This window comes from Leptodactylus fuscus, chromosome 10 (assembly GCF_031893055.1).
Source record: "Leptodactylus fuscus isolate aLepFus1 chromosome 10, aLepFus1.hap2, whole genome shotgun sequence".
In the NCBI taxonomy this organism is placed as follows: domain Eukaryota; kingdom Metazoa; phylum Chordata; class Amphibia; order Anura; family Leptodactylidae; genus Leptodactylus; species Leptodactylus fuscus.
This window is the reverse complement of record NC_134274.1, coordinates 56,100,003-56,115,102: the sequence shown is the minus strand read 5'-3', so window position 1 is coordinate 56,115,102 and position 15,100 is coordinate 56,100,003. Positions and strand designations below refer to the sequence as shown.

Genomic DNA, 15,100 nt, shown 5'->3' with positions numbered 1-15,100 from the left:
ACACAACTCTGTAATAAAAGACTTTCTGTATTGAATATCAACAAAAGCAAAGATGAAAAAACATCATAGATGTTGGTTTGAAATGACTCGTGTAGAAAATTTCCACAGGTTCCCCCCACTCAGTATTTTCTCAAGAAGCTTTACAGCAAACATTCATGTTTAGGCAAACAGAGGCTGTGCTTAGCATAAAACAGGCTAGGAAATGTCACTTCCCAGTGGTGGAGACGACATGCTTATTTTGGGAATACTGTAACCACATCATATCCTTCAGGTGGTGTCATACGTTCCCGAGCATGCTTTTCACAGTACATCTTCTCCTCTACAAAAAAGTGCCCCTTCTGCTTGAGGTTTATTCCACAGTCAGTGCACACGTAGCACTCGGGGTGGCGAGGCTTGTCCCGGATCTTCACAAAGATTCCCCTAGGAAAGACACAAGCATTGTTACTTTATGGAAATAGGTTATCTGAATATCAGCGGAACCAGATCGCAAGGACCTGATGTTTCTTTGACTATATTTTTTTTTTAATGCCCTCCATTTATGTACAAAACAAAGCTCAAAATCCAGCAAATTACATAGGACTGCAGATTTCTTACATCCTTCACAATCAAGACTTTAATTCTAGATCTTAAATGCATAGGTTGTAGCAATACAGCGTGATTATTTTGGGTACCATATTAACTGCTTAAGGGCTCGTTCACACATGGGCAAAGGGGCGGATTTTGACAGCGGATTTCACTTCAAAATCCGCTCCTTTACAATGGTGGTCTATGCAGACCGCCGGGCTTATTTTTTCCACTAGCGGCAGGCTGCTGCTAGTGGAGAAAAGAAGCGACATGCCCTTTCTTCAGGCGGAAGCCGCGGCGTGCTGGACCATGGCTTCCGCCTAGCGGCAGCACCCTCCTGTGTCGGCTCATTCATTTGAGCCGACATAGGAGGGGAAAGCCGCAACCGCGATGGTCAAAACCCGCGTGGACAGTTCACATGTGAACTGACCCTAAGCCACACTTGCATTTTGTAAAACAAATGCAATGAACTCTATAGGGTTAGTTCACACGTAACTAACGTGTGGCTTATTTTGGCACTGGAAAACCGTGTCACGTTTTTTTCCGTACGATGTTTTGCCAAAAAAAAAAAAACTTGCAGAAAATTCTGCTAGCAGTATACATACATTGTATGGAGGAGGATTATGACGTGGATTCCACTGTCAAAATCCTCCTCCATGTCCCTGTGTGAACTAGCCCTTAATCCTACAATTTACCACTAGGGGGTGCTCACAGTATAGTGATGCAGCTCTCCTAAAACTTAAACTATAAAAAGCCAGATAACCTCTTATGTTCTAGCCATAGGACAGTATATTTTAGTCCAGCAGCCACTATTGATTTTCTGTTCCTAGAAGCTGATGGCTCTGTTCTCTGTAGTGGCCAGATCAGCTCCTGTTCACATGGATGGAGCTTATGCTGCAATGCATAGAACAGTGCTGTCTGTCTCCTGTGTAAGCTGCTGAGCACTTCTGATCCCCACAGCTCAGATATTGCTGACCTATCTTTGGGATAGGTTATCAACATTTTCAGCCAAGAAAAGCCTTAATAATCTGTCTTTGGGGTATGTGTTTTTAGTATAATGTCAGAGAATGGTGTAGTGATTCGGCTGTGCTATTACAATTTAGAGTTTCAGTAAAATGTTCTTGGGTGTCTTCACCTTATGGCCCCTATGGTAATGATTAGAGATGAGCGAACAGTGTTCTATCGAACACATGTTCGATCGGATATCAGGGTGTTCGCCATGTTCGAATCGAACACCGCGTGGTAAAGTGCGCCAAAATTTGATTCCCCTCCCACCTTCCCTGGCGCCTTTTTTGCACCAATAACAGCGCAGGGGAGGTGGGACAGGAACTACGACATCGGGGGCATTGAAAAAAATTGGAAAAAGTCATTGGCTGCCGAAATCAGGTGACCTCCATTTTAGACGAATAGTGGATTTCAAATCCGGGTCATATGAGAATGTGAACTTTGTGACTATGAGACAGGGATAGCTGTACAGGCAGGGATAGCTAGGGATAACCTTTATTTAGGGGGGAATGTTATTAAAAATAACTTTTTGGGGCTCTGTCGGGTGTGTAATTGTGATTTTTGTGAGATAAACTTTTTCCCATAGGGATGCATTGGCCAGCGCTGATTGGCCGAATTCCGTACTTTGGCCAATCAGCGCTGGCTCTGCTGGAGGAGGCGGAGTCTAAGATCGCTCCACACCAGTCTCCATTCTGGTCCGACCTTAGACTCCGCCTCCTCCAGCAGAGCCAGCGCTGATTGGCCGAATTCCGTACTCTGGCCAATCAGTGCTGGCCAATGCATTCTATTGGCGTGATGAAGCAGTGCTGAATGTGTGTGTTTAGCTCAACTACACCGGTGGAGTAGTTGAGCTAAGCACACAGATTCAGCTCTGCTTCAATCAGCGCTGGCCAATGCATTCTATTAGCTTGATGAAGCAGAGTGTGCACAAGGGTTCAAGCGCACCCTCGGCTCTGATGTAGCAGAGCCGAGGCTGCACAAGGGTTCAAGCGCACCCTCGGCTCTGAACCCTTGTGCACCCTCGGCTCTGCTACATCAGAGCCGAGGGTGCGCTTGAACCCTTGAGCAGCCTCGGCTCTGCTACATCAGAGCCGAGGGTGCGCTTGAACCCTTGTGCAGCCTCGGCTCTGCTACATCAGAGCCGAGGGTGCGCTTGAACCCTTGTGCACACTCTGCTTCATCAAGCTAATAGAATGCATTGGCCAGCGCTGATTGAAGCAGAGCTGAATCTGTGTGCTTAGCTCAACTACTCCACCAGTGTAGTTGAGCTAAACACACACATTCAGCACTGCTTCATCACTCCAATAGAATGCATTGGCCAGCACTGATTGGCCAGAGTACGGAATTCGGCCAATCAGCGCTGGCTCTGCCGGAGGAGGCGGAGTCTAAGGTCGGACCTGAATGGAGACTGGTGTGGAGCGATCTTAGACTCCGCCTCCTCCAGCAGAGCCAGCGCTGATTGGTCGAGTTCCGTACTCTGGCCAATCAGCGCTGGCCAATGCATTCTATTAGCCCGATGAAGTAGAGCTGAATGTGTGTGCTTAGCACACACATTCAGCTCTACTTCATCGGGCTAATAGAATGCATTGGCCAATCAGCGCTGGCCAATGCATTCTATTAGCGTGAACTGAGTTTGCACAGGGGTTCTAGTGCACCCTCGGCTCTGCTACATCAGATTGCTACATCTGATGTAGCAGTGCCGAGTGTGCATCAGATGTGTAGTTGAGCAGAACTGGCTCAGCACTGCTAAGTCTCTGCATTCGCATAGGAATGCATTGGCCAGCCTTCGGCCAATCAGCGCTGGCTCTGCCGGAGGAGGCGGAGTCTAAGGTCGGACCTGAATGGAGACTGGTGTGGAGCGATCTTAGACTCCGCCTCCTCCAGCAGAGCCAGCGCTGATTGGTCGAGTTCCGTACTCTGGCCAATCAGCACTGGCCAATGCATTTCTATGGGGAAAAGTTAGCTTGCGAAAATCGCAAACTGACAGGGATTTCCATGAAATAAAGTGACTTTTATGCCCCCAGACATGCTTCCCCTGCTGTCCCAGTGTCATTCCAGGGTGTTGGTATCATTTCCTGGGGTGTCATAGTGGACTTGGTGACCCTCCAGACACAGATTTGGGTTTCCCCCTTAACGAGTATATGTTCCCAATAGACTATAATGGGGTTTGCAACCCATTCGAACACTTGAACAGTGAGCGGCTGTTCGAATCAAATTTCGAACCTCGAACATTTTAGTGTTCGCTCATCTCTAGTAATGATCTTGTGAACATGTACACAGCAGGCCTTACACTAAGAGGGGTTGTCCAAGTTAATTCTATTGTTTAATATGGCTAGAGAGAATTTTGGGGACTCTACTTACACAATCCCGTTTCCACAGTGATCACATATTGGCAGTTTCTGGCCACTACCGACTGAGGCAGCCACTTTGGTAGTCGGGGCTCTGACACTACGGAATCCAGAAGGTTTGTCACCTGTAAAGGATAAATCTTACGCATTAGACTACAGACATGGCAAGAAAATCAGTTTTTGCATTTCAACATGCAAACTCAGAAGCTGCAATGCCTTTGACTTGTGAATTCTTAAAGCTACAGGGACAGTACATGTGTCATGACGGCAGGGACCATGCTCTCTTCACTTATAAGAATATGATGGCTCTATCTTGGTAACCATTATAAGAGCCCCTTCTTCCATACTCCAATGACCAGCATTTTACAGATTTCAGTTTGTGATAGAAACAAGGTAACGAATGCAGAAGGCACAGAGTGGATTTCATGGAAATGAGCCAGCAATTTAATAACTTAGAAGTTGGTTGAAGGTTTAGTTACACTTTAAGAACTATGTTCTCGCAGATTCTAATAATTCTGCTTCCAACAAATCTGAAAGCTGAAAGTTTACCAAGGTGTGAGCCTGGCCACTGCCATGTCATATACACTGCCCTGCCTTCATAGAGACCACATGCAACTGACCACAGGAATAGTGCACGTGGTAACAGAAGTGAGCTACTTGTACGTGCATGTGAGGAGAGTATTGTTCCACATCCTATACCTGAATCTACAAAATGATCACCATCAGGACCTGTGAATACAAGTTCTGTGCCCTCAAAATCTGGCAACAGGAGAGAATGGCAAGTTATTTCTACTGATATTTACATATATCCCACCTTGTGTAAACTTGTGTGTACTGAAAATACATATCTGTACATCATGTTTGGAGCCTAGACATGGCGTATCAGTGTGACAGAAACCAGAAGGACACACTCATGGTCTTTATCTGATCAATAGAATGCTATGGATATGTCCATGTATCTTATATTCCATGCACAGGCATCATATATTATATATAACATTTAGTCTTACAAGGCTAATTGTCATTGTATAGTTATGCAGTGGGATACTTCGGGAGATCTTTTGCCGGCATTGTGTGTTGCCACTTCAGCTACCTACTGTTCGATCAGAGGTGCGTTGTAGCACTGATGCTTCATACATTATAAAATCGCCTTACTTGAGATCTCTTCCAGCATGTAAGTTTAATCTTATGTCTTCCTACAGTTGAGCACCAGTCACATTAACCATAATACTAGACAGGAGAGGTGCAGTTTCTGGAATTTCTAACAACTTCTTCATAGTTAGCCTAGAAATCAGTGACCAAATCTCTGCAAATGGTTTACAAGTTAAGGGCAAAAAAGGATATTCTGACAATTTGTTCTGGTGCAGTCACCTGCCATCACATTCCACATCCCTCACATCTAGAATGACATAGTCTCTGCTGTACCCTATCCCGTGCAGGAGAGAAGGTGGGCATTAGCCCTGGTATATAACCCAACATCACTGGTTATAGAAGTGTCTATAGAGCTACTTCAAGCCAGACCTCCTAGTAGCCACATGGGCAGTTTCCATTCTATACATGCCATGAAATATAAATGTATTGACCGCACCCTATGTCCATATTCAGTTGTGTGTTTGTGGCTGTAAGCGGATAAATATTTCCGTGTTTCTAGGAAGAGAGGAAATGCTTCTAAATGAGAAATATGTAAGCAATGTTCCCTACAGTACATGAAATTAGGTCTTTTACCAGATATACAAGGGTTATAAAGTCTGTATATGGTCACTAGCCTACACCATAATACAAGAGGTAAACACACAAAGGTTTACCTAGTGTAACTCACATGGCCTAGCAGAGCATAGAAGAGGACAGACAAGAGGCCATGGGATTAGATGGTAAAATATTTAGCAGACCGATATGTTAGTGCCCAATAACCAGAGTCGAACTGGTGAATCCCCCGGTGGGCCCTGAGCCCCGACTTAATTCCACATTTAGCCACAGCAGATGCACTAGTTGGGGGCCCGAACTAGTGCATCTGAAGTACTTTTCTGTCCACATGTTCCCTGTGGACACCGCACGGAAAGAACGTGGACACCGCACGGAAAGAACATGGACCCCATTATAGTCTATGGGGTCCGTGTGTTTTCACTGCACACCGCTTGCTAATGCGTTCAGTAATCTGTTCAGGGGTCCCATGCGGACTCCCCAAATGGATTACTGAACGCAGATGTGAACCAGGCCTGAGTGTGTAGGTATATAGTGTGTGCAATCCCATCCACACATTGAAGAAAAATACACGCAGTGGACACACTGCAATTTCCAAAACTGTTGTGGTTTTGGAAATCATACCATGTCACTTATGCCTACATATAACTGGCGGTTTCCCTATAGGATAGGTGTAATGGAAGCAGAAAGTCCTCAGAGGAAACCTCTGTGGAGTTTCTGCAATAAAGCGGCGTTCACACTGCCACTGTTGTCCTCCCCGGGGTGTCCGTGGTAAACCCCAGGGAAACTGGACAGCAGACAGCTTGCGAGTGGTCGGCTTTAAAATCCATTCATTTGAATGGGTTTTCAAAGGTGACCGCCCGTGAGCATTTTCAGTCTCTCCTCCTGGTTTCCATTTTTTTTCTGCAGACCCAAAGTTCTGCATGTAGGATTTTGTGTCACCAGAAAAAAAAAACGGAGACCAGGCGGAGAGGCTGAAAATGTTCACTGACAGTCACCTTTGAGAGCCCATTCAAATGAATGGACTTTGAAGCCGACCGCTCACAAGCCGTCTGCTGTCCGGTTTCCCCGGGGTTTACCACGGACACACCGGAGTGGACAGCAGCGGCAGCGTGAATGCCGCTTTAGCAGTGTGGGAAAAACTGATGCATTGCCGCCAGGATTTTTCCCACAGCGCTTTTCTTTGCTGTGGGATGCTACATGGGGCCTTAGCCTTAGTGTCCATTCACACAGAGGAAAATGGCGCTGAATTTGGTACTGAATTTCAGCGCTGAAAAAAGCTTTCCATTAATTTCAATGGGTTTCTTTTTCTGCTAGCAAAAAAAGGAAAAAGCAACCCACTGAAGTCAATGGGCGTTTTTTTTTTATAGCGCTGAAATTCCACACCAAATTCCTCACCATTTTCCTCCGTGTGAATGCAGAGTAGTACTCAGTATATTGAGATGATAAGGATGAGGTCCAAAATCTAGACTCCGCTAAAAACCTTATGGAAAAAAATAGTGGTGAATCTCAATGTATTTTTTTCACAGTATTTTTCATTGCGCTTTTGATGCATTTTCCCTGTACTTTCTCCCGATTGCGTAGCTGAAAATAACCAGCCATGTTTTTTTGAAGCGCACACATTTTAGAGGTTGCGGCTGTTCCACATCTTATTTTTTCCTGCAACGTGTGGATGAGGTAAATTTAATTCACTTTTTTTTTTTTCTGTAGTAGCCAAAGACGTTGCTTCTCTGCAATGTGGGGTTTCAGGTATTTATGGCTTATACTGAGTATAGGCCATAAAAAAGATTAATTCTGAACAACTCTTTTAATATGTCCCCCTTCCGCACATGTTACCCCATCACTGCTCCCACACAGTATAATGGCCCCATCACTGTTCCCCATACATTATGGGGGACCAGTGAAGAGGACACTGTATGGGGGGAGCAGTGAAGTGGCCATAAAAGATTTGGCCCAGACAACCCCTTAAAATAGATTGTCTATAAATGGGAGTTATCACTGTGGTGGCCGCCAGGGAGGAGCATACTCACCTGTCCCCAGCACCCTGTTGTCCGCTGCCTGTGTCTGTTCGTTCTCATGGTGGCAACTCATTTCTGGAAATCCTGTACCTAATTGGTCTCAGCAATCACAGGATTCCCAGCAAGGAGGTGCCAGCACGAGACTGATGGACACTGGCAGCGCACAATGGAGACAGGTGAGTATACATTTTTTATTTTACACCTTCCGCCCGGCACATGAGTTGCTCCAATTCCTGGACAACCACTTTAAAGGATTTATCCATGTTTCTAATATTGATGGTCTGTCCTTAGGATAGGCCATCAATATTACATCTGTGATGATACAACAGCCAGAACCTCTGCAGATCAGCTCCTCCAGGACAGCGTGGCTACAGGTAATGGTAACATTTCTAGGAGCTGCACTGTTCACTTGCCATACAAGGTGTAGCAGTAGGTTTAGGTAGTGCACATGATATAATGCGTGGGCAGCATAGCTCCTGACATGTTATTACTAGAGATGAGCGAACAGTGAAATGTTCGAAGTTCGAAATTTGATTCGAGTAGCCGCTCAATACTCGACTATTCGATCGAATATCGAACCCCATTATAGTCTATGGGGAAAAAAATACTCGTTTAGGGGGAAACTACTATTCGACTCAGGAGGGTCACCAAGTCCACTATGACACCTCAAGAAATTATGCTAACACCCTGGAATGCAACTGGGATAGCAGGGTAAGCATGTCTGGGGGCATCTAACATGCCCAAGCCACTGTATTACGTCGGGATCCCTGTCAGTTTGCAATATGCGGGAGCAGACTTTTTCCCATAGGAATGCATTGACCAGCGTTGATTGGCCGAATGCCATACAGAGTACGGCATTCGGCCAATCAACGTTGGTTCTGCCGGTGGAGGCGGAGTCTAATAGCGGTCCACAGCAGTCTCCATTCTGGTCCGATCTTAGACTCCGCCTCCTCACAGGCGAGCCTCTGGAAGAACCAGCATTGATTGGCCGAATGCTGTACTCTGTATGGCATTCGGCCAATCAACGCAGGTCAATGCATTCCTATGGGAAAAAGTCAGCTCCCGCATATCGCAAACTGACAGGGATCTCGACCAGATAGAGCCCCAAAGAGCTGTGTGAGTAACATTCCCACCTAAATAAAGGTAATCCCTAGCTAACCCTGCCTGTACATGTATCCCTGTCTCACAGTCACATAGTTCACAGTCTCATATGAACCGGATATTAAATCCACTGTTTGTATAAATTGGAAGTCACCAATTACTTTTTCCGATTTTTTTTTTTTTCGATGCCTCTGTTGTCATAGTTCCTGTCCCACCTCCCCTGCGCAGTTATTGGTGCAAAAAAGCGCCAGGGAAGGTGGGAGGGGATACGAATTTTTTGTGAGTTTGCCACCTGGTGTTCGACTGGAATCGAACATCTGGAACAGCCTGATATCCGATCAAACATGTACTTGATTGAACGCTGTTCGCTCATCTCTAGTTATTACCTTTAGCCATCGTGTCTTGGTACCGCTGATCTGCAGGGTCCTGTGGTAGGCCCCTAGAAACAATTCCACTGGTGGGCTGCACCATTATTATTATTCACTTTACTGATCAGTGATAAAAACTGTAGTTCATCTTCCAGTTCATGCCTATTTATATTGTCATATAGTTCTTTATTATATATAGCACCTCCCTTTTCACACAAGTCCAATGTGTTTTAAAGTTATATCACGAATCCACTACTTGCTTGTTAATGCAAGTGGACACAGCTGTCTGCAGTCTTCCAAAAACAGCGCCACTCCTGTCCTTTAGACCATGTCCGGTATTACAACTCAACTCCACTGATCTGCGTGAGATTGAACTACAATGTAACACACAGTTCATGGACTATAGTGGTGCCGTCTATGGAGGAAGAAGCCAGTTTGATCTCATACAAGCAGAAAAACCCTACTTAAATATTTCATTGACTTTTAGGCTGGAGTCATTTTTCTGCCCAGCATTTTTTTGCTATAATAAAAGCCCTTACAATGTTATGTTAGTCATGTAGTGACTACTTGCCTTTTTCATCAGTCTCTAAGATTTCTTGCAATACTAAAAAGGAAGCGGATTGTCTTGGCGGTTCATTTGAATCTTGATTCTCCTGCAACATCTTGTAAACCTCAGAATCTTTGTCAATGCCTCGAACATTGGCTGGTTGAGGCGGCTCCGCACTGAATGGGATGGGGGAAAAAAACAAGCAGAAGTCTATTAGTACTTTCTGGGATTTATACCACACTTAATAAAGGGGTTGTAGGAGGTTTGTTATAAAGGGTCTGCTTTTTATCCCAGTTGTCTATGGTTTTTGCTTGGAACTGCAGCTCAGCCCCATTCAAGTAAGACTCAGCTACAATGCCACACAGTCCCTCAACTAGAGTGGGGAAAAAAAAGCAAACCCTGTTTTCTGATGCAAGAACAAACTGACTATACTTATATGGGGAAAAAAAAAATCACATGTAGAAACATACAACTAGAGGAAATACAGCTGTGTATTCAGATAATTTGTTACTTACCTGTAGTAAGATACTGATAATTGTATACGGTTTATTTACATGTATACCCACAACTTATAACCCATGAGTCTGCTGTTTTTGTGCTTGAATGAAGATAATGTGTAACTTTTACTAATAGTATGGTGAACATGCCCCCTTTATATACTACCACTAAGGCCTCATGCACATGGTCGTACTCCGTCCAGGATACACGGTCTTTATATGGAATGGATTTCCAGAACTGACCATGGCCATGAGCATCAAATTCACTGCATCATAATCTGCATCCCTTGTTCTCTACCTTGCCTGTCACTTTTTGAAAATGTGAGTGAAGAATTGCAGAGATTGGAGTGAGGGATCCCCCGGCCCAACATAAATCTAGTGTTAGTGACATAGGAAATCTAGGCCAGTTTCTGACTGACTAGGACTCCCACTTTGGTGTACATTATGTGCCTGGTTTATTAATAGGCCAGAGCCTTAATTCACGTGAATCTCATGGCAGTCATAGGCTTCACTAAGAGTGGCATAGTAAATATCAGTCTTAAAAAAAATAAAAACACATCCTTATCCTAGTTCTCAGACTGGGATTGAATTGGAGGATTAGTGGTAGTGTCAGACTGGGGTTCCTTGGAGAATGATTCTGGGGGCCTCACTCCAACAATGTAGAATATAGACCATAGTACCCTAAATTTGGGGGTCATCTTCTAAGCCCATTGAACATCCACTGGTACTCAATGGACCAGCCCAACACTACCTAAGGGGCACAGCATGGTTTATATATACTGAGCCATATTTGGCATGTATACTAGCCACTATTACTTGCCAGTCACCAAACCATTTTGCATATAGAGTATTCCCTCAATATGGACTCAACCCATAATGACTGCAAATTGGTTGCATGTTTTTCTCGGCCTGTGATAAAGGTAACTTAGCAGATACAAGTAGTACATATAATAAGGAAAATATTACATGTACCTGCCCCAGAAGGAAACACCATTCATATTCCCACCTTGGATTCCTCACAACTTTATGTATTGTGCAGATATAGGAAATTTAATAAATATTCAGTCTGAGTATATACAAGACATGTTGCTCTACAACTATTGCAAAATTCCTTGATCCTTATATTCATCAACAATACATCATAATGGCATTAACAATGCTCTACGACATGCACATTTAGGTCAAAGTCACTTGTGAACAAGAACATGACATGTTCCACATAACTCTATGCATCGCATGATGGTACATTGAGATGCAATACACAAGCACAGAAAATTCACACTGAAAAGCAGAGTACTCGATAAGGAGGTTGGGGTGAGAGCAAGGAGTATTACATGGTGTTACAGTGAGGTGCCAATCCACAACACGCATGCACAGTGCCAGGTAATGGTGCACACAGGCAAGGTTACCTGGAGTAAGTTGGGTTAATGGAAGAGATCTGCCCCTGCAATGTATCCATAATGTTTTCCTGGGAATAGAGCTGTAATGGGGAGTTAAACTGGTTGTGGGTAACTCTGAGTCCAGGAATATCCACTTCCACAGGACTGTTGGGACAGATCTGTGCAGCTTGTTTTAACTCTTCAGGTACCACTCGCATTTGACTGGGGATAGAGGAGGTGCTGTGCCTCCTTTGTAAGGAGCCAGGGGTAGTACGGGACTGAAGAGGGTTATAGGCAGAAGCCAGGGGAGCTTTAAACATGGCAGAAGGAGAAACAGGGCTAGAAATCAGTATGAGGTTAAAGATCATAGATGACAGGCAACAAAAGAGGAAGGAAATGGAAAAGTTAATATTGTGTAAATAGTCACACACAGAAATTACTGTCCTATACAAGCTAAATTAATATAAAAATTCCCACAAATCAGGCGATATCTGCATAGGGTACTGAGCCAGAAGCAGATAGTGCCATACCCCGTGCAGATACCAGCTGATCGGGGAAGGGGCAGGATCTGGGGAGACTCTACGCTGGGTCAACTGCAAACAGAGCAAAGCATAGACAGAATTTATTATTTTAAGCCTTACTAGGAGGTTGAAAAAAAAAAAAAAAGGGGTTGGAACACCCTTTTAAGGTGCCCATACAACTTTATTACTTGTCAGCCAATCACTCGTTTGGCTGACAGCAATTCTTGCGGCCTCCTCTGCCTGTGGCCCAATCTCCCCTTAGAATCAGGTGCTGAAATTCTACATGGGCCCATCCACGTTCCCCCATTATCATCCTATACAGTTGGACAGTCCTAACAAAATCCATTTAGAATGGATATAACCTCTAACAGAGAACCACTGTGGCCTAGGGCCCCACATAGCAGGCCGCAGAGAAAATGCACTGATAGAAAGCTTACTGTGAAAAGTACCGCAGGCTTTCCGCTTCAGTTTCATCTATAAGGAAACCACTAGTGTTTCCATAGGTATAACTGACATTCTGCGATTTCCAAAAATGCAACGGCTTTGGCAATCACAGCACTTCCGCTGTGCATATTTTTCTGCAATGTGTGTATGGGATTTGACACATTGCAGGGACTGTGTAGGGCCCCAGCCTCAATGTATTTGTTATGAACATAATCTAGAGGCCAAATCTTTTTCTATCAGCTAGTGACATCATCAGGGCCACAAACTAAGCTGACAGCTAAATGAGTTGTCAGGAAAATACTAAGGGAAGAATGGTGGAAATCTGGGTCACTGCCTGGCCTACTATAACCTAGGAGCGGACTGGTTTAAGGAGAAAGCACCTGATGGAGCCTGTTGGTGATTTTAGTGGCTGGTAAGTCATGCTGAAAGCACGCTGAAATTTGACAGGTCTCTGGTAAATGAAAAAAAACATACGGTTAGTTTCCCCAGCTGTCAATCATCCGCAGAATGCTTGTGAACAAACAGGAAGAAAATGGTCAGAATTTAGTACATTCCAACAGAATCCACATTGTAGTAACATCATCTGTACACATATTATTATAGTTGTTATAAAAGGAAATTACATTATTGACTACTTCAGAATGACAGTAAAATCATATTGAGTCCTGATAGTATACACTACAGAATAGTCCAATGAAGAGCAATACAATGATACTTACGCTTTACTTGGCGCCGGGGTAGCAGAGGATTTGGTCTCCAAAGTGTTATTGAAGTTTTGGATGTTGTCAGAGGAATAGAGGCCGGCTGGGTTGTTGTACTGAGCAGTGATCACTTTGGGAGTGTTGGAAGCAGAGGCGGCAGTGAACGGCATAGCACTTCGATTGTGCGCAACTCCTATCTGTTTTATTTCCTGCATGCAAGGGGACCAGAAGGAAAATCAGAAGTGTCTCTAACATGCATGCGTGAAGTGACAAGACAGCCAGTATTCATGCAATGCTCAACATGACTCCACTTAACAAGTGACAGAGCCTTCCATAGAATCGATTCCCTAAGAGGAGTTCAACCTGTCACCACTACAATGGGGAACCAGTGTGACCAATCTTGTTCCAGGATACCCATGAGGACATATGCCCTACACTACACGAAGACATGAATTCCTGAGCTCAAGCAGTTCAGTGTTGTCATAACGTCACTAAGTTAGTTTATTGTACTTGTGTTTGTACCGTATGGTGCTATAATAATAAGGATATTGTGCCCCATCAGAATTACATTTTTGTAGCTCATGTAATAAAATTATGACATTTTGTTATTATGCCTTCTCTTTTACAAAACTAGGATAGAGGAAACCAGCTTGAGGAACCCAGTTCATCTGTAAGTCATATTGAGATGACAAGCAGGCAAACATCTAGAAAACTGTGAGGAACTGGTACAGAAAGTATATTGGAAAATTGTATCATTTTTCATTATACAAACAATAACAGTCTCTTAATATTGGTCTGAAACTGGACAACCCCTTTAAGACAGACGTCTTGATCTGATTAATTGGATGCAATATTTCCTAAACAAATCTTATTAAAAAAAAAAAAACGGGGAAAATTTATCATACATTTCATGCTAGAATCTGGTGTAAAATGTAAGATAAAAGTTGCCGTTTTTGATGCACGCCCGTATTTGTAGAGGGTGAGGGCTTCATGTCCCAAATGTAACAGTTTGCACCAGAAAATTGGTAGAGGTGTCCCTTAAATGGGCTCTATCAGCAAAATTATGACCTAACCTAACATGATGATCTCAGACCCTCGGCTACATCATGACGCATAGTTTGTCTTCCTACATAACCTCCATTGATCTCTATAGATGCAAGTTATTATGAACCAGATGTTTGTTGTTATAAAGCCATTAGGAATTACTTTCTACATGAAGTATTCATTGTGGAATAAGAAGTTACACAATTTTCCAATATACTTTCTGTATCAATTTTGACCATATAATATTTTTTATTATACAAAACATAACCTTAAGTCTGGCATGGGAATACAGATGTCCTGTGCCATTTAGACAATAAACTACATGACTGGCACTGAAGGTGTTAAATCACCTTGTATGGAAATTGCAGTCCCCTGACATTCCTGGCCTATGAGGTAATGGTGGCTCCTGTGTATATAACAATAGTCCTGTTATATCTTGTGCCGCTTATTCCATTCTTATCACACCTAGCTGACACACCCTTATATTACATCATGTCTCTCTGGAAACAGATCAACAAGGACAAATACAGCTCAACATGACGAGAGCACCGAGTGCAGCGTTTCCTCTGGCTGAACTTCTAGGCAGGAGAATTCACAGGAAATGACACGCCAATAAACCTTTAAAACAAGTCTCCAGTAAAAGCAGCATTATTGTGTACTGTACTGGCTGGCGATGAAGGCTGTCGGCTGGCTAGGTACCATATAGGAGATTTTTAAATGCAACTGCACTACTCCAATATCAGCAATAGAGGGCACCATTTGGTCAAGATGTTCACAAAGTATACATCCCCATCTTATGCCATAAATGCCTGATCAGTGCAGATACCACCTCAGATACCCTCACCTGTCAGGAGTCCGTTCA

At 43.8% G+C, this 15,100-nt stretch overlaps 1 protein-coding gene across 2 annotated transcripts in view; it reads right to left on the bottom strand.

The window, feature by feature from the left end:
* Window positions 1–216: 216 nt before the first annotated feature.
* PDLIM1 (PDZ and LIM domain 1) overlaps window positions 217–15,100 on the bottom strand; it is a 52,567-nt gene continuing 37,683 nt past the window's right edge. Inside the window, exons 1-5 of one of the 2 annotated variants that reach the window (XM_075258250.1) lie at window positions 12,874–13,196; window positions 11,559–11,867; window positions 9,677–9,828; window positions 3,931–4,042; window positions 217–420 (exon numbers count right to left, since the gene is read on the bottom strand). In XM_075258250.1, the coding sequence (XP_075114351.1) occupies window positions 234–420; window positions 3,931–4,042; window positions 9,677–9,828; window positions 11,559–11,867; window positions 12,874–12,965 (852 nt within the window). In that variant the 5' untranslated portion in view covers window positions 12,966–13,196 and the 3' untranslated portion in view covers window positions 217–233. The other variant, XM_075258249.1, reaches the window with a different exon arrangement.